The 20,004-nt window shown below is 35.5% G+C and overlaps 1 protein-coding gene across 9 annotated transcripts in view; it reads left to right on the top strand.

Moving 5' to 3' along the window:
- Window positions 1–16,071, top strand: part of Pias2 (protein inhibitor of activated STAT 2) — an 89,999-nt gene extending 73,928 nt beyond the window's left edge. For 5 of the 9 annotated variants that reach the window (XM_040741573.1, XM_040741570.1, XM_040741568.1 and 2 more), the window contains 3 exons: window positions 4,108–4,247; window positions 9,064–9,101; window positions 11,637–13,771. In XM_040741573.1, coding sequence (XP_040597507.1) covers window positions 4,108–4,247; window positions 9,064–9,101; window positions 11,637–11,819 — 361 coding nt within the window. In that variant the 3' untranslated portion in view covers window positions 11,820–13,771. Of the gene's footprint in view, window positions 1–4,107; window positions 4,248–6,004; window positions 6,104–9,063; window positions 9,102–9,749; window positions 11,177–11,636; window positions 13,772–15,453 lie in introns of those variants that run through there. The other 4 variants (XM_040741575.1, XM_040741569.1, XM_040741574.1 and 1 more) reach the window with 4 other exon arrangements.
- The last annotated feature ends 3,933 nt before the right edge of the window (window positions 16,072–20,004 follow it).

The following is a 20,004-nucleotide window of genomic DNA, read 5'->3' as shown; positions in this document are numbered from 1 at the left end:
CAAAGTAAGGAAAATTACTAGATTTTTTTTTTAGTGATGTGGTGATTACTGCTTATTTGAATAATTTGTTTGATACTTCTGAAGATCAAATGATAGACAAATGAAGGTACAGTTTTGAAGTGCTTACTGCAATGGATGCTAAAGTATTTCTATATTTTACCTTATTTTAAACATAATTAAATGGTTTACAATTATTAGCAGTTTCAAACTTTGTCTATTCATGATCAGTTTTTGCTTGAAATTTTTATGTGATTCCAGAAATATTAACTAAGTATATAAATCAAACATTTACTGAGTATAAATCATAAACTTATTTAAAAGCAGTTCTTTAGTATACATACAACTTTGCCATTTATTTAAAATGGAAACAAATCATGTACTGATGAATTAGGTGTGCTTATTTTTACATAAAGAATTCAATGGGAGGCCAAGGAGATGGCTCAGTGGGTCAAGTGCTTGCCATACGAGAGTATGGATAGGAATTTAGGGCCCCAGCACCCATATGAAAATCTGACTTGTGCATCTGTGACCCGGTGTTAGTTTGGGGGGACAGGCCGGCAGATCCCAAAGGCTTGCTGCCCATCTATTCCAGCTGAATCAGTGAGTTCCAGTGAGAGATACTATCTTAAAAACTAAGATTTAAGGTGATTGAAGAGCACATCTCGTTAACCACCTTTGACCCACACATATACACACATGTACACACCCACACCCACACACACACCCACCCACCCACACACACACACACACACACACACACACACACACACACACACACACACACACACACACAAATTTTTGGCTAAATAGTTGGTATTACTGGGTATAGAACATCTTCAATATGTTTCAGAATTGATCACTATTTTAATTTTATAATCATCAAGGCTAAGAACACTCATTCACACAAATATATATAGTATAAAATTATGTATGTTAAGGAACACTTCAGAAATTGTTAGAAATTTCTTCCTAATCATACTCCAATTCATTTAATGATTTTTTTAAATGAACCTCAAATGAGCAACTCTAAAATAAATATTTGAAGTCAAACTGTAATACAATATGATACTAAGCTGTTATATTTCAATACTCACATATTGACCAATAGTGGTATAAAAATTAAGTTTTATTTCGTAAATGTTATATTCCTATAACAGTAGAAAACTTCATATGTACATCAAAAAATGGTGGGTCATACTAGTGATGAATTTGAGTAAAGGCATTTCAGGTGGCATGTGTTGCTTGATGTAACATCGGTGAGCATTGCTAAAATCACCTTGACTTACACATTTAAGTATAAATTAAATTTTGGTAGTGTTTTCAGAAACCTTTGCCTATTACCCCATTGGCATTACCTATTGTTTTAAGAAACTGTACTTTAGCTGGATGTTGGTGGCGGCATGCCTTTAATCCTAATCCCAGGACTCGGGAGGCAAAGGCAGGTGGATCTCTGTGAGTTCGAGGCCAGCCAATGCAGAGAAACCCTGTCTTGAAAAACCAAAAAAAAAAAAAAAAAACCAAAAAAAAAAACAAAAAAAAAAAAAAACAAAAAGGAAACTGTACTTTAGAATATGAGGAAAATTGAATATCTGGTCTTAATGGTCCATTTCATGTGTGGCTGAAAATTGTATATGATACTGACTCATAAATTGAAGCAACTGTAGATGGTGCCTCCTTTCATACTACAAAGGTCTACCACAATATGTCCTGCAGTTCACCAGTATTTGAGGAGGACATGAAACTGGCACATACATCAGGTTACAGAAGTCAAAATGACTACAGTATGCAGAATAGAGGTAGTTTATACTCATGGTCACATATCGCAGAGGTTGATACTAAGATTCTTTATCTAGATTGAAAAGAAAAATAACACTGCTAAATATAAGGTAGAAATTTGTTACTATATCAAGGATACTTGAAAGTTTTTGTTGTTTTATTTTTAAATTTTATTTACTTATTATATGTACCGTGTTCCTTCCTGTACCCCAGAAAATGTCCCCAGATCTCATTATAACTTGTTGTGAGCCACCATGTGGTTATTGGGACTTGAACTCAGGACCTCTGGAAGAGTAGCCAGTGCTCTTAACCTCTGAGCCATGTCTCCAGCCCTGAAAGTTTTTATTTTAAAAGTCTCTAAATTTCAGCTACTTGGTTACTTGGCTTTTTCCATAAAGTTGTCATAATCCTTAATACCTAAATCTCATTTGTACCTTAACACACATAAAAATATAAGTGAGGATTCTGAGCTCAGTCTTAGGAGGTTCATAATTGTATATTAAAATGACATTCACTACAGCTAAATAGAGTTTATTCCAGGAGCTCCTTAGTATTGGAAACTATTGATAAAACGGTTTTGTCATAATGACAACTATCTAGTTAATCTTTTTTTTATTTTATTTATTTATTTTGGTTTTTACGAGACAGGGTTTCTCTGTATTGTTTTGGAGGCTGTCGGTCCAGCCTGAGCTCGAACTCACAGCCACTTACAATTCTTAATGATACTGATCTTTTCTTAATCACTCTTATTTTTTTTTTTAGCACCAGTTAACCAGCATCACTTGTCCCAGGAAAGCAAAGGGTTCACTTCAGTGATGCTGGACTCTTGCCAACCACAGCTCATTTTTGAGCCCCAGGTGACCAGAACCACAGATTTTTAGTTCACCATATCAGATGTCCCTGATTCAGTATTTCCAACTTCCCTCTGAAACTTCACAAGCTAGACCCCCATTATCTGTATTGATTCTATCTCCCAGGCTCCTACAGGACAGTTCACTGAATTATGAACATGAAACATAATTCTTCCAGAAATATATGATCAAGTCCCACATCAATACCACACACCACCTGTTAACTAGCATCCATGGGATGCTAATTTGTATATTTTACTCCCTTGCTGTATCTTACTACTTGTTTTCATTGTAATCAGTTCATAATGATGCTTAGTTTCTTAAATACATGTGACGATATTTCTCTTAAAAAGTACTAGTTGTTTCCCCAAGCTTATGAGTGAAACCTCACTTTAAGCATGGCCTTTCAAACATATGCTCAACTTTTAATTATACTACTTCTCGGGATTATAAAGTCTTAATTATATTGTACGCATATTTTTATTTAAAATAGATTGTAAAGTATTTGTTGTATGTTTGATTTGTTTTTGTAGTAGCCTGAATAGCTCCTTTCAAAGTCATAGGTCTTCTTAGAGAGTAGACAGTATGTCATAGTAACTAGCATTTTTATTTCTGGATATCATAAAGATCCTAAATCCCAAAGACTGCTCATTTTATCTTAATTTCTGATTGGCTAGCTTTAGGATTGCTTAATTTAGTTCAGATCACTTCCAGATTTCAAGTAATGTAATTGAATAATTCTAGCTTAAGAGACTGATTGAGCTGGTGTTAGTAGTTTCATATAGGTGTTTCTTTTTTTGAGACAAGATCTCACTGTGTAGTCCTAGCTAGCTTGGAACTTGCTGTGTGAATCATGCTAGGGAATGCTGGGATTAAAGGCATGTACATTTTGCCCAGCAATTAAAGCAAACCTTAACAGCTGTCTATTTTAGTCTCAAATTTCCTTATAGACAAATTATTATTATCTATATATTCTGTAATCTATTTTTCTATTTGTGAATTAAGGTATTCCCTTATAGCAGTGGCTCTCAACCTTCCCTAACACTATGACCCCAATCACAAAATTATTTTTGATGCTACTTCATAACTGTAATTTTGCTACTGTTATGAATCATAATGTAAATAAATCATAATGATATGCAGGATATCTGATATGTGACTCCTGTGAAATAGGTGTTCATCCTATTTCAGGGGACATGACCCACAGGTGGAGAACCACTGCTTTATGTTGTATTTTAATTCCACCTTGCTCCTATAAGCTCCTACAACAGCTAGAGGTTGGAACCAGTATGCATTCATGTTAAATGAAGGCTGTTAAGAAAGATGAGAATAGAATTCGAGGTACTGTGTAGTGAATAGCTGCTATATGGTTGTGCTGAGACTAAGTGAACGTACATCTGAAAATGCCCAGTGGTTCAGCTCTTCTTTTTTGTGAACTAACAGCTAGATTATTTGTAATTTCTCATACTATTTAAAACAGGGTTCTCATGTATCAGCCATCTTCTGTAAGGGTGCCCAGTGTGACTTCAGTTGATCCTGCTGCTATTCCACCTTCATTAACAGACTACTCAGTACCATTCCACCATACGCCAGTGTCAAGCATGTCATCAGATTTGCCAGGTATGTGGAGAGCTTTTTTTGTTTTTCTGTTTGTTTGTTTGTTTTAGTTACATTCTTTTTATTCTTAATCAGCAGAACGTGTGTGTGTACATATATGCACATATATATAAATAAATAAATTTTGAATGTAAATGCTAAAAGAAATTTCAAGGCTTCATGTAGAAGTCTTACTATCTTACTATCTTATATTTGGTTGTTACTTTAATTATGAGAATCTGTAGATTTCTATCAATAGGAGACAACAGGAGTATAGTAGGAAGTTTTTATAGAGTTGAGCACTTAGGCTTTTTCTTAGAAGCCTAGGGGGCAGAAATTCCTCAGAAGTCTTTCTTCAAAACTTCTATACAGTTGGGTCCATTTTTATTTAGTGATTTTTTTTTACTTTGTTTATTTTCTTCTCTGTAAGGATAGGGTTAATCATGTATTTCTCTAAAGTAGATCTTAATCTTTGGAGAAACTTTCACATGTATAATGATCACATTTTAACAATTCAAATTTGTTTGAATTTCTTTAGTGCTGGAATTTATGCAACCAAGACCATGATCTAACATTAACCACAGCCCTCCCCCCCCCCGCATACTCTTTTTCTTCTTTCCTCCATGCTGAGCTGCTTTTTTTTTTCATATTTTTTGTCAATGAAGTCTGAGCAAAGCTAGAACTAGTACATCATATATCCATGACTTCTAATCTACGGATTATTTTTAGTAATACACTTCCCTCCATCTGTTTTTTGGAAATTGATTTTGACCTGCAGTTTATTTTTATTCTTTAATTGGTAATTTACCTATCCTTATTGTATAGTCTTGCCTCTTGAATTTAGTTTTATCTAAATAAAATGTAGAGGGGAAAAAAGTAGACTAAAAATAATACCAAAAATGTCTTTAAAGGAACACCAAATGACTTTAAGATTAACATATGTTTGTTCCATGTGTAAATTGTGATTTTATACTTTTCACATTCTTTGTGAGACCAACCAACACCAGTCAGAACACACCCATGGCATAGATGTGAGGCTTCATGGTCTGATGACAGAGTTCTTCCCAGTCATATGTTGTACCTTGGCTAAATTGATGAATGAATGTTCATCATCTTAGTACGGGTTAAAAATTAATATTTCTAAGTGATTTGCTTAAGACATTCATTTAAATGTTAGTCTTCTATAAAAAGGTAGTGAACATTTATGTTTACTAAAGTGAACTTCTATTAAGCAGTAATACTGAAAAATGTATAAATCACTAGTCCTGCTAATTTGCAAATTTGAGGATCTGGGAGAATTTATATTCTGATTTTGAGCATAAGTAAAATTCTTATGTTCGTGATATGTCTTAAATGTGTCTCATCTTTGTATTTTATAAATTAAGCTTGTGGAAAACATACTTATTCTAGACTGATATTTGGCCAATATAAACCAATAATCTGGTTAAATGCTGAAAATTTTATTAGCAGTTGATAAACTTAAATAGAATAGGACTAGTTAGTCTTAGGAAAAATTATTAGTTATTAAAAATTATGTAGCAATTAGACATCTAAGAAGTTCAGTTTTTACTTCTGTTTTATTGTCTATGCACTTTTTTGCAGTTAGTGATCTGCTGTATAATTTTTATGTAATTAGTCATAATGTGCAGTTTTGGTATTGGTAAATTTAATAATTTTATAGTAAAAATTTAAGTAGAACACCAAGAATGGAGAGAAGACAGTTTTAATAGATTCTAACATTCCTTTTAAACATCATAAATCTGAATCTTCTGAATCTGCAGGAGAACAAAGAAGAAATGATATTAATAACGAAGTGCAGCTTGGAACATCTTCTGATACTGTGCAACAGTGAATACAAAATAAAACATAATTTGTATTTATGGAGTGGAAACAGCTTGATTATTTCAAGAAAAAATATGTCTGCCTTATTATTGCTAGTGCCATATTGTCAGGTGCGAATGGTGCTCAAGAGTTGTGTGATTAAATTTTAAAGTGCTAAAACTTTTTTTACATATTCAACCATGTAGCATATATGCTTTGTGAAGTTCGTGGCTTAAGTAAGGAAAAATTGTGTGGTTGTCAATGAGGGGATGAAAAGCAAATGATCAGTCCATTTAATTAATGAAGCATTCAAAAATTGCAACTTCATTAGTGTTATTCAAAACGCATAGATTATATTATCGGAATTTTTAATAGCACATTTATATTTAAGTTAAAAACAGCAGCATTTTCAACTGAAATATTTGAGGGCAAAATAAAAAGCCTATCAATATGTTGTTAACAATGGAAACATAAAATAAGGAAATAATATTTTGCTAACAAGGCAGTAAAGTTTTACTGTTGAAACCATTTCATATGTAAAATAATGTAATTAAATGATAAAATGATGATATTCTATTCTTTTATTAGGGATAGCTTTTAAACTACACGGAATGTTCATATTAACCTCTTTGCAGTTTGTGTGGTACTTGGAAGAAAATCTAAATTTCAACAAAACTTTATAAAAATGTTTATATCTCTTATTGGGGCATTATGTAAGTTGTAGTATGTCAAGTTATCTGTTGCTGAGACATTAAAACAAATAGATCAAGTTCATCTAAAAGATTTTTCTAGATTTTACATTTGCTGGGACATATGAAGTCAGCAAAGAAAATTACAGTACATCTGAAAAGCTGAGTTGAAATAGCTAATATTGGTAAGCATTGGCCCTCAGTGTACATCCTATAATAATAGAGCACAGAAACATTTGTAGTATTTTATCAAACTTACACGTTTACTTAGAGTTATGAAGTGGCTACAGTTGAGCATTGGGAAAAATGAGTATTCTCAAATGATTTGTTTTCATTCGTGGTGTTATCTTCTGAAATGGTAGTACTTTCTTTAGTTTATATTTAGCTTCTTATTAAAACAGAATGAGGAACTAACATAAAAATAGTGAGCCAGACATGGTGACTTGTGCTTGTCATCCCTGCAGGCAGGAGGTCTGTGAGTGCATGTGTCAGCCTGTGCTGCAGAGTGAGACCTTTTCTGTTCCTTTAAAGAACCTGAGTTCATCTTAAAGTACTCATGTGGCAGCTCACCAGCACCTTTAACTGCAGTTCTAGGGTATCCAGTGCCCCCTCTTCTGACCACTGAAGGTTCCTGCACACAAAAACACAATAAATAAATTTTAAAAAGTAGGAGCTATTGTAAAATTGAAGAAAATGTTACACCGCTTCAAGTAAAACAACATGAATAAAATCATGACTTGGTCATATAAAATTCTTAGAAGACATAAAAAGGCTAGACAGATTTTAATTGTTATTTAAAAGCAGAGAAATTAATAAATAATTTAAAGTGTTCTCCTTACTTGATTATATCACCTCTGGTTATCATTTTTATGGGTAAATCTTGCAACAGTGGATTGTGATTTACTTTGTTCATCAATTTAAACTGCTATGTCATATAGATAGTAACAGATTATACTAATGAGTTTTAAAAGTGCTTTAGAAGTTTTTTCAGTAATTCCTTCCAAATAGCTGGGGTTACGGCCTGTATCATGATAAGTGTTTAAAAATACACTCATTTGTAAATAAGGGACTACTGATGCTTTAAATTTTTTTAGTTAAAATTATTCATAGTTTTTATTAAATGTGCCCATTATCTTTCTTACTAATCTCTATTTTCATAATGACATTATATTAGATTTTTACTCCATGTGGTTGGCTTATTAAATGCCAGCATATAAATATTTATGGGATTGAATAGACATTGGCCTTTTCTGTTTGTATGTTTTTTGTCTTTTGAAGTAGGATCTCACTGTGTAGCCCTGGCTGACCTGGAATTTGTAGAGACCTGACTATCTGCCTCCAAAGTGCTGGGCAAAGTTACCCTAACTTAGTGGCCCATGCCCAGTATGTGGTTTGTTTTCTAATGTTTTAATATAACTTGAAAGCATTTGATCACACAGGGAAGTCTTCAGAAGTTGACTTTGAAGATTATTCTTGAACTTTTCAGACATGATTTTTTTTCTATAGTTTATTGTTATTTGAGTACTTATTTAAGGAAAATGTTTTTCACATTCCTATTCCCAGAATATAGTTGTAGAGTTCTAGTTCCTTGGTTTAGGGCATTGCATTAGCTTAGAACCTATTAACTGTTGACTACCTTTGTAGTGAGTAGTTGTTTCCAGGATTCACTTTGTACAGAGTATTACACTCTGTACAACTCTTGATGTGGGAGTGGGCAGCAGCTAACTGCTGATGAAATATTTGTTAAAGAATTGGTATTATTAGACTAAACTAATGTGGTGTATTTCTGAAAAATAAATTTGAAGTATCTTAAGAACCTCTAAGTATGTTGTTTTTTAATGGTCCAAAGATAATTATCATGATTTTTAAATATGGTTTTGTTTTTGTTTTTGAGACAGGGTTTCTATGTGAGGCTTTGGAGCTCTGTAGACCAGGCTGGCCTTGAACTCACAGAGATTCTCCTGCCTCTGCCTCCCGAGTGCTGGGATTAAAGGCATGTGCCACAAACGCCTGGCTGATTATCATGATTTTTATTGCTTCTTGCTATACTAAATGACAAAAGGAAAAGATTTGGATTAACTGGTCCAACTCTGGAAATTCTGGACTGCTGTTTTTTAGTTAACCTGGAGGCAGTTTTTCCAGTTGTTTGGTCAGAGAATATATTCACCTTTGGTTTTAATATCACCAATTATGATTATAGAACTTCACTGTGACAGAGAGGTGAGCATTTGCTACAGATGTTCCCTGGCTTATAAATGCAGAGAGATCTTGGGAAATAATTCTTGTCTCCAAAATATGAGACAACTATTAACAAAGCATTTTTGTTTTAGGTTTGGATTTTCTTTCCCTTATTCCAGTTGATCCCCAGGTATGTATCCTGAATTTAAGCAACTAATTTGTATTTGGTTGTTGATTATGTTATACTAACTAAAAATTTAAGACCAGTTGCATAAAATCAGGACAGTCAATTCTCATGTGGATAGAAAAGGGAATACTATATAAATATTACACATTTTTTGAAGTAATAAAGTTACTCGTTTTCGATTTATTTTATTGGTCTTACTACTTAAACTTCTATTTTTATTGAACATAAACAGTTGGTATTTCTTACAAGTGTTTGAGTGATTAGAATGAATGAAAACTACTAAATGCATGGAAGTTAAGATTTTACATATTAAAAGCATTTATATAAAACAATCAACTAAGTCCATCAGATTTGGTTCAAGTTTGGATCATTGTTGGAAAGACAGAGTCAGACTTTGAAAAGGCTTCAGTTGAAAGTTGCAGTGTTGCAGTCAAAGAAAAGAGATTCTAGGAGTATCCCAGAATTCCAGCCTTAAGACTTCGTGGTGAGCGTGGATTCTGCTGACAGTCTTTAACAGCAGAGGCAAAGGACAGAAAGCGAAAGGGGCAAGGTGGAACAGCAAAAGAAAGCTCTTGAGGTACAGATGTGGTACCTAGGGAGAGTTGGAAGAATTGAACATGTCTCACCAACTTCAGAATTGACTAACTGCAGGTCCAGTATGAGTCTCCTATCTCAGTATCTGCATCTCATTGCAAAAGCACCACAGGAAATTTGAGCCCAAGATATGTGCCAACTGAGGATGTTCTTCTCAACCTGCCTTGACTTTGTTGTATGAGTATGACATTACAAGGGAAGTTGCATAGTTTTCTAGCATGTAAGTTCTTCAGGCTTAAGACAATTACATAGTTTTATGTGAACAGTGCTTTAAAGGAAAAATAACCTTGGAACCTACGGTTTTTATTTCATAGTTTACATGCTTAGTGGGGGGCCAATTTATTTGGTAACTTGGTAGGAGGATGAGAGTGGTGCCTTCTGCCGATTATAGAATCCCTAAGTTTTCCTACATCTCCATGTTATTCTATAATCTATTATCCCTGTGCAGGTGTATACTAGAGTAAAGAACAAAATGAGTATAACCCAAGTTTTAGTATTCAAGACACAGAGTCCATTGGCAGCAGGACGACAGCATTTAGGGTTTTTACAGATTAGTGCTGTGGTATAGGTAAAAACAAGCTTGAATGGTAGCAGATTAAACTGGAATCTAGGCTTTTCTTTATATTTTCCTGTTTTAATATAATTGACTTGATTTTAGAGTATTTTTAATAATTGACAATTTCACTGTCAGAGCTTATGAATATCTGTTAAATTTCTTCATGTGTGGCATTAATTTTGTAGACAAACCAAGAGTTAACCATCCAAAAAACCCAGTAACTTTCTTTGTTAAAAGGCAGCTTAAATCTGGCATTGTGGGTCACATTTTCAATCCATTACTTGAAGGCAGAGGCAGGCATATCTGAGTTCCAAGGTTAGCCTGGTTTACATAGTGCTTCCCAGGAAAGCCAGTGCTACATAGTGAGACCCAGTCCCGGGGGGGGGGGGCAAAAATAAATAAATGGAAATGCAGCCTCAGTTTTCACTTGTTCTCCCAAGCTGTTTCCTTTTTCTTCTAATGCGCCTTGACAACAATGTAATCTGAACAGCTTAGTTTTGAATTACTGTCCATTATTCATTGTCTCTAAGAAAAATCTGAATGATGGATAGGATAGATAATATTAGATGTCCTTGTTGATTGTTTTTTTCCTGTATTCTAATTGAAGACAAACATAGCAGCAATAGACATTACATGTGCTAAAGTAAGTGCAATTGTGCCTCATGTAAAACATCCTGCAGTGGAATACAAAATTCCTTTTAGCTCTTTATCTCAATTCCTTAGCATTTTAGATTACTGTGCTCAGGTTTGTATTTGTGTGTGCATCAGCCATCAAATGGAAGGATTCTTGAAATAAGAACATTTGCAGAGGGATGTTAAACATCATAAAGAATATTGAGTTTGCAGTTATGGTATTATTCTCTGAACATCCCATGATAATGAGCTGCCATATAGCCTCCAGTTCAGAATAAATGTTAGTTTCTAATTACACAAGTATTGCTCTCTTTGTTTACAGAGGAATCCAGTGCCTTCATTCAGCTTGTTGCACTTAATATTAGTCATAAAGGACCTGTTTGATTTTAAATTTTGAACAATCACTGAACTTTGTTTCAGTTATTAAGTTATCTTTGAGGTTAGTTCAAGTCATAATTTTGGGGAATCAGTATTTAACATTAAATGATTTCAATTACTGTTGACATTGTGTTTTCTCTGTGTATATGGTTAACAAACAAGTTCCACACATTCAAGACAATTAAGAATGTGTGGCTTTAAGTAAAGAATGTAAAATAGCTAAGTCTGTACCATCTTCCACTTAAATATGAAATTTGGTATTTTTAAATCCCAAGAGGATTTAACTTTGTGACTGTTGTATATATCTAACAATTTCTAGTCTATTTATTTAAAATCAATGTAGCCTCTTCCTCATCACCATCATTGTTTGTTTCAAGCAGTACTGTCCTCCTATGTTTTTGGATAGTCTCACCTCACCCTTAACAGCAAGCAGTACGTCCGTCACCACCACCAGCCCCCATGAAAGCAGTACTCATGTTAGTTCATCCAGCAGCAGGAGTGAGACAGGGGTCATAACCAGCAGTGGAAGTAACATTCCTGACATCATCTCACTGGACTAAAGGCGGACATATTTGATTCTGGGAATCATTCATCAGAACTACTTCTTCTTGGATATCTAGTCCATGGAAGCTAACTTTTGCAATTTAATATTTATTAAGTTGTCAGATGGATTCTTTGCTGAGAAATGAACACAGATAACTTCAGCAAAAACCAAATGGCAAACAAGGACTTTTCTTATGCTGTACACTGAGCATCAGATATATTTCGTCTACAATGGTGTCTTCTTGAGCAGTGGATTTCAGTTTCTACATTACTGGATGGATTCTACAAGCAATTTTTTTGTTACAATAAACAGCAATAAAATTATGTAAATACTTAATCTTTTCTAATTAAAATAATGTAATCACTGATCTAAAATAACAGCAAATTCTGTTTAATCCAGTATGAAGGAAAAATAGATGGGAAGAAGTCATGTTTGCTGAATGAATACTTTCTATAGAGATTTGTTCTATTTTGTTGAAGTAATGAAGTTTCAATAACTGGCCAGAACTTGGGTTCCATCTTTCTTCTTTTGGTTTACCGTTCTTCATGATCCCATCAAAGAAAATGGTCTTCGTGTTGTGTGTTTTTCTCTTGTCGTTTACACTTTGACGTTATTTGCTGATAATATGCAGAGTGCTGGGGTTTGGTTGCTCTTTATAGTGATCATGTTTAAGAACACTGGGCAGATTTTTGTCCTGATACAATGTGCTATTTTTAGTTGCTATAAGTTCTTCTAGAATTTTCTAAAATCTTGAGACTTTTTTTTTTTTTCAGAAAGAAAGTCTTCAGCGTTTAAGTGAAATGTGCCTGTGTTAAGATGTGGCTAGAATATCTGGTAGATTTTTTTTTACAATGTTCAGAAATATTTAATAGTTGGAAGGCACCAGAACTTATTTAGGAGAGGTGGAAATAGCTAAATTCTCCCTAAGAGCTTAATTTGTTTTATAGAATAATAGAGTATACCTTGTTGGTTGAAGGTTTTCACATTTTAATGACACTGATACAGAAATTATATTTAAGGTCTCTTATCATAAATCTTATCAATGTAATTTCAGTTTCAGCAGTGATTTTTCAAGTTTAAAGAAAAGTCAATAGTAAATGATGGAGGGTGGTACCAGATCTTATTTTGCTGAACTTTTTAAAAGTGTTTTGTGAAAACACAGACATATATACACATTAGGGGTGTTTGTTTTAAAGTGAGGCAAAGGGGCACAAGGGCCTACTTAATGCTTCAAAACACACCTCTTGTGTGGCTCTTCTGGATGTCCTTTGAAGACTTCTGTGCCTCCTACACTGTATGTGAGTCACTCAGAAAACTGGGTTTCACTCATGGAAGCTTTCGGCAGTCCTGATTTTCCTTTGCTTCATTTGGGTTTCTTAATTTTTAGTTACTGAAAAGTTTAGTACTTTCTTGATGCCTAGCTTTTCTCTGCCTATGCTGTATCCAACTTAAAGTTGTTTTTGTTTTTTAAGTGGCTATTCTTAATTTCTCAAATAAGTTCCAGCATGAGGACTCTGAGCTTCCACACCTGACAGGGACATGTTACTTCCCTAATCGGTGCAACTCTAAAGAGCTGCCTTGTCCCTGCTTGGTGTTTTGTCTTCTCAAGTTTTCTTAGCCTTTGAGTGCTTTTTGTACAAAATGCCCATGTAGTTGTCCATATGGTCCCTTCTTTGCCTCCAGCATCCCATGTTCTATGATCTTTCCTTTTGAGAGGGCTTTTGTATGTCAACGGTATGGAAAACAAAGCCAGCCCCTGTGAGCACAGTAGTCATTGTACTATTGCCCCTGACTTTAACTTCTTAGCCAGTCCTGGATAGAAACTTTCTTCCTGTAGGGTTTTATGTTGCTACTGTAAGTACAGATGCAGTTTCTGTTACCTCTGTAATCAGCAAGAGCCACCTGGCTTCTGTGGTATAATTTGTTAATAAAGAAGTGATGCAGAGTTGTCATCATTTTGTTTACCCATTGGAGTATCAAAGACTCCCTTATTATGATCAGTGAAGTCTTACAAGTAATGAAGATGGTAATATAAATTATTTACCTAGTTCTCATAATTGATATCTCTGTACATTTGACATTTTCACATGAGGAGTTTTAGTGTTCAATTTTGGTGTTTAATGAAATTACAAAAATTTTTACTTTATCTCAGGTGACTAGCACCTACAAAATAAACTTAAAAGTTTTTCAAATTGATATTGGGACTAACTTTGTACATATATTTGAAGGTGTGTAGTTTTCTTTATGCCCTTGGCTTTGTGACTACATATTGGTTGCAGAGCCATATTCTTATGAAGATCCTGGCTTCTTAGCAGTGTCTTGCTAATGCAGATTTCTATAGAAGTTCATCCTGGTATTACACATGTTAGCCAGCTGGCAATTATATCAGATGTCTCCACTTAGGGAATAGTGCTTAATGCTTACAGTCACTTGGCTAACCTGTATTTTCATCTTTTCCTTTTTTTTTTTTTTTTTCTTCCCCACTTAGAAATATTGAAGGGTTTTCTTTCTTGCTTTGGTAACTCGAGGCAGTGTTGTAGCTGCTGCACAGACCTCTCTTTGCTCATAGCTAGCTTTCTGACCCCCAGCAGAGTGAATTTTAGATTTCATTTCCTTTTCTGCCCCCAATTAAAAATACTTGGTATCTGTCCTAGGACAATTTAAAGGCCCAGATTAAATAGATCAGGTGAATTTAATTGGCCTTTTATTTCATTTCCTCTATAATACTGTAATAAAAACACGATGCATAGGTAAGGGATAGTTAACATGATCCAGTTGGTCATAACTTTTTATGTTAAACAAGTTTCCGTTAGTCTTCATGAATTTGAAGGGAAGATGCTGAATTTTAAACAAACTCATGTTGAATGGAGTTAAAGGAGTCTATTTTGACTTTAATGTCTTTAGTCCTGGACATTCACCCTTGTCTTCTGCCAATAAAGATACTCCTTTAGTTGCTTTTGTGTTTTTAAGTAAAGTTGGTTTTTATAAAATACTTAAATTCTCAGGTATGCCTTTTCAGTCACTTTTGCTTGTTTATTTAAAAGAAAAAATACTTTTTTAGTAAACATTTTTTTTCTTTCAAGTTATCTCCAGTTCTAAGGAAAACATAATTTATTTCCTCTTTTTTTATTTTAAAAAAAATTAGTGCCCTTATAACTTGAGTCTGACATTGATTTTAGTAGCTGTGGGTGCAGGCAGTGTGGCAGTTTGGAGTTGCCATTTGGAGAGTGATTAATCATTGAACCTGAGTCAGCATCTTTCCTGCAACAGTTCATATATTGTGGTGAAACAGGTTGGAAAGATTTGAAGGATTTCTCAGCTTTTTTATAGTTTGATGCTCTTGGTAAATGACTGGTTTGTCTTCCTTTTGTTAGGGGCCACATCATAATTTACAAAAGCAGCAAATAAAGCTAGATCAGAATGTTTGCCCATTTTTCACTGCCTGCCTTGTTGAATAATGTTTTTGTTTGTCTGTCAGTGGTATATGATCTTTGTAGAGAATTGAGACAGGTAAAAAGCAAAAGTTACAGCCACCTATCATATTTCCAGTGGAGGGAAGTTTCTCTTTCGTTTTTGCACATTATACACACCAGCAGATAATATGAAAGATTGTAAACTACTTTTTCCCTAGAACCCGTTTTTCTTTGCAGGTATCAGCATTAAGATCTCCTGACCCCTTGCCGGGGGTTGGTGGCGCACGCCTTTAATCCCAGCACTCGGGAGGCAGAGGCAGGCGGATCTGTGAGTTTGAGGCCATCCTTATCTACAGAGTGAGTTCCAGGAGAACCTCCAAAACGATACAGAGAAACTCTGTCTCGAAAAAAATCTCCTGACCCCAGTGAAGTGGATCATGAGGCAATAATTGGAAGATAATTTCCCAAGCTTCCCGAAGTTTAAGAAAAATACTTTTAGTTGTGTATATGTGTCTTTATGTGGTTATGGGAAAATTTGTGTGAGAGCCAGAAAGGGCCTTGGATCTTCTGGAGCTGGTGGCTACAAAACATTTATGAACCACCTGAACTCAGGATCTCTGATAAAGCAGTATTGCTTTTAAGCTGTGAGCCATCTGTCCAGCCACAGCCTTTGAATTTTGAATACAAATAGTTGCCTTATGTGTGGGATATTGGTTTCAGAATCCTCCAATACAAAAATCCACAAATGCTAGAGTTTCATGAAATGGCATAGTACTTGCATTGAACTAATATTTATTCTTTGATATGTCTTATATCCTATTGAATGTAATGTCTAATAAAAATGCTATGTGAAAAGGTGTTACACTGTAGTGTTTAGGAAATAGAAGGAGTCTTCTCAAAGTGCAGTTTCAGCCCTTTCTCTGGCAATATAACTTCAGTTGATTGAATCCATGGATACAAGATGGATGGATATTGAGAGCCAACTACATGTCTGACATGTTCCTGAAGCAACTGTATGTGGATACCCAATTGATTTTTCACATGGTTTTACTTAGCACTTTGAAGACATCATCTACCCTGTCAGACTGAAATTTGATTTTTGTTTTGTTCAAAACCATTTGTGCCTAAGGACAACCCTTAAACAGTGAGCTCTTATAAGGTCCATTCATCTTTCTGAACTAATGCCCGTAGGATTTAATGAGTAAAGACAGTCCAACATAAACTGGAAAGGTGGTGAAGCTAAGACAGAACCAACTGCCTTTCACACTCTCCCCTGAAAGAAAAAAGTGCCATTAGAATAAAACACTGGTTTTATTTTGGTCATCATGAAGTGTACTTGAAAAGGTTTATAATCCAGTTTTGAAAGACCAAGACTTCGTAATTGTGCTGAGAACCTCAACTAGTATATCATTTCCTTGAAAAATAAGACAGATTTCAGTATGTTTCGTGACACACAGGATAGTAAATAGTGACTTAGGGAGTCACCAAAACCAACTGAAAAAAAATCCTTGGTCTCAATTAAGGTGACACTAATTAGTGGCATTTAGGAGACTAGAGTGGAAATGTAGACAAACTGTTAAGGACTGGTTCAGATGATGACCACAGTAACTAAAGGAATGTATGCAGGTTTCTATCCTCTCCTGTCTCTGGGAGTATTATGCAGCTGTTTACAGGCACAATGACAAGTCATCTAGGGGAGGCACTTTAAGCATGACCTATTTAGGGAGAACTGTCGGGCCCTTCTCTGGTTTTTCTGCAGTTAAGTGCAAACTGCCTTGTCACCCATTTTTGCCTCTTTTCTGTAGTGTGTATATTCTCACAGTTTCCCATTTTTTCTTTAGTCAGCATCTCATCTGTTTCCTGGAATTACTTCACTGCTTCATGGTACCAAGCAATACCATCTAGGGCCCTGCTGCCTCACAGCTTAGTCACTAGTGGATTCATATTCTCCATACTCAAGAGGTAGTTACTGCCTGTTTGCTTTTATAGAAAGATTGCCTGCGGGAGGGAGAACTTGAATGGCCTTATGAAATAGCACTGGAGAACTTACTGATGAATAGTGTATTTTCTGTTGCTTTCGTATAATAACAGAAAACAAAGTTATTTTGCTTTGTTGTTCTAGAAGAGAGACTGTCCATCATGGTCAGGAAGTCATGACAGTCAAGAAGTTGACTGATTACATTTCATTTGAGCACAGGGAGCAGAACAGGAAGTGAGGTCAGGCTATAAAACTTCAAAGCTGGCAATGAATGTTGTATTTCCTCCAGCAGTGTTCCACTACCTGGAGATTTCTGTAACCTTCCCAACCAGCATCACAGCAGAGGACCAAGCAATCAAATACATGAGCCTATGGTAGACAGTTCTTCAGTTTGTTGTAAAACTCATATCATTTTCTTTTTATTAGGGAAATAGTCAAAATGACTTGTTCATGATTATACAGTCAGTTTCTAGCAATCTCTTCAAGGGCTTTGCTAGATCATTCTGGTTGGGATTCCTCTTCCTCCGCCCCCCTCTTCTCATTTGCTCCAACACTAAGCTACACCCACATTTCCTGATCATAAGTGCTCTGTAGTATCTTCTAACAGCGTCTTGTTTATGTCCTGTTAATAGTGATGATTATGTATTGATTCACCACATAACGCCTCTGCTAGACTATAAGTTCCATTGGGGCAGAGTGGTTTTGTTCATATCCCACAGTAACATGATAATATTTTATTAATGAAGGAACAATGATAACCATTTGCCTTTGGGTTATGTTAAGTATGGGAGTCTATTACCTGTTGAAAATTCGGTAGTAGGCATTTCCCAGGAGTGGAAAGCAAAAAGAGGAACATGTTTACAGTGGATGGCAGAAGTAATAAGATACGTGTAGTTAGAAGATAGCATGTGTAAACATACTTTATTTTTAGTCTTGAGGCTGGCAAACTCACCCACTATTGGACTGAGAACTAAATAGTACAAGAATAAGTTAACACGGATATAGGCACATCCTACAATAGCCTGAAGGGGCCCCATACTCAATAGCAATTACTTTTCCAGTTCTCCTTCCATCCTACTACACGCTCACATGCTGCTCTAGGCAACACTAATTAACTTACTGTATCATGTACCTTTTTCAATATTTTGTGTACATTGAGTCAGAATATGTGGTCTTTGTGGTGGTAGCTTTAATTTGTCCTAGATCTTCAAGGATCACCCACACTGTAATAAGTGACTTGTTCCTGTTGATTGTATATGCATTTGCTTACCTATTTTGTCATAGACATGTCAACTATCCCCATTTGGTTGCTGTTATGAATGTTATGCTCATTTGTATACACATATTTGCGTGTGGGGGTGGGTGGGTGGGTATGTATGTGCATGTGTGTGGAGGCCAGAGGTTAATCTCAGTTGTTTCTAGTAGCAGTGCACTTTTTTTTCTGATTCTAGGTCTCTCGGTGTCACCTGGGGCTCCTGAGTTAGGTAAAGCCAACTGGGCAGCAAGCCTGTGTCTCTGCTGTGTCTCTGCTGCCTCTCTAGTGCTGGAATTACAAGCACACAATACTATGCCTGGCCTTTTACATGAACACTCAGAATTGAACTCAGGTCTAATGATTGCATAGCAAGTGTTTTGTCAGTCGAGTTATCTTCCTAGCCCGTGGGATAGATCGAGATGTATATATATATATACATACACACAACACCGTGACCAAAGCAACTTGCCAAGGATTTATTCAACTTACATATCCACATCACAGTTCATCATCCAAGGAAGTCAGGACAGGAACTGAATCAGCAGAAACCTGGAAGCAGGAGCTTCTTTCTGTAAAGGCCACAGGAGAGTGCTGCTTACTGGCTCATTCATGGTTTGCTCAGCCTCCTTTCATATAGAACCCAGAACTAGTAGCTCAGGGATGGCGCCATCTACAATGGATTGGATCCTCCCTCATCAAACACTAATTAAGAAAATGCCCTACACACTTGTCTACAGCTCTAGCTTACAGAGGCATTTTGAGGTTCTCTCATTTGACTTTAGCCTGTATCAAATTGAAATAAAACTATCCAGCACAGGATAGCTTTTCATTTCTGAGAATGGAAATACATGCAAAGATACTACATCAATACTTGGCATCTATTTAGAGGTAATCTCTTGTAGAAGTGACTAACAATGGATTACTAAGGTTTAGCTTGCAATAAATGGCCCTCATTTTTCAAGCCCTCAATTTACCCCAAATACTATTTTCTACCTTTCATGAGGACCATGAAGTACTAAAGTACTGAGGTAGTGAAGCTGACAAAAATTAGCAGACCAGATGTATCAAAGTACATACCAGTTGTATTCACAGACTGTGTTTAAAAGCAACGTGGTTTTAAACTGCTCATTGGATATGTTTTTTGTGTAGTAAACTGTATTTTACTAATTTTTATTTTAACCAGGTTCCATTTTAATTGCTTTCCCATTTGGTGTTACCCCCACCTTTTCCTTACCAACATCCTCTATAGAGTGTTGTGGTGAAATTATTAGAAACTCCGGAAGCAGATTCAGGTATAGGGACTGTGAGTGTCTAATCTTAATTGTCAGTTTTCGGTGATTCAAAATCACCATGGAAACTAATCTCAGTTCTGTGGGGCATCTCTAAGGGATTATTAAGCTGATTCATTCTGTGGACTGAGATCCAAGGCTGGACAAAAAGGAGAAAGCCAGTTTACCACAGGCATTCTCACCCTTTGTTTCCAGATTGTGGCTGCTGTGTGGTCAGCCATCTATCTTGCCTCCATACTTGCCCTGCTAATTATGACACATATTCC

The sequence above is a fragment of the Mesocricetus auratus genome, unplaced genomic scaffold, assembly GCF_017639785.1.
Source record: "Mesocricetus auratus isolate SY011 unplaced genomic scaffold, BCM_Maur_2.0 Super-Scaffold_6730, whole genome shotgun sequence".
Taxonomy (NCBI): Eukaryota; Metazoa; Chordata; class Mammalia; order Rodentia; family Cricetidae; genus Mesocricetus; species Mesocricetus auratus.
This window is presented reverse-complemented; position numbering and strand designations above follow the sequence as displayed.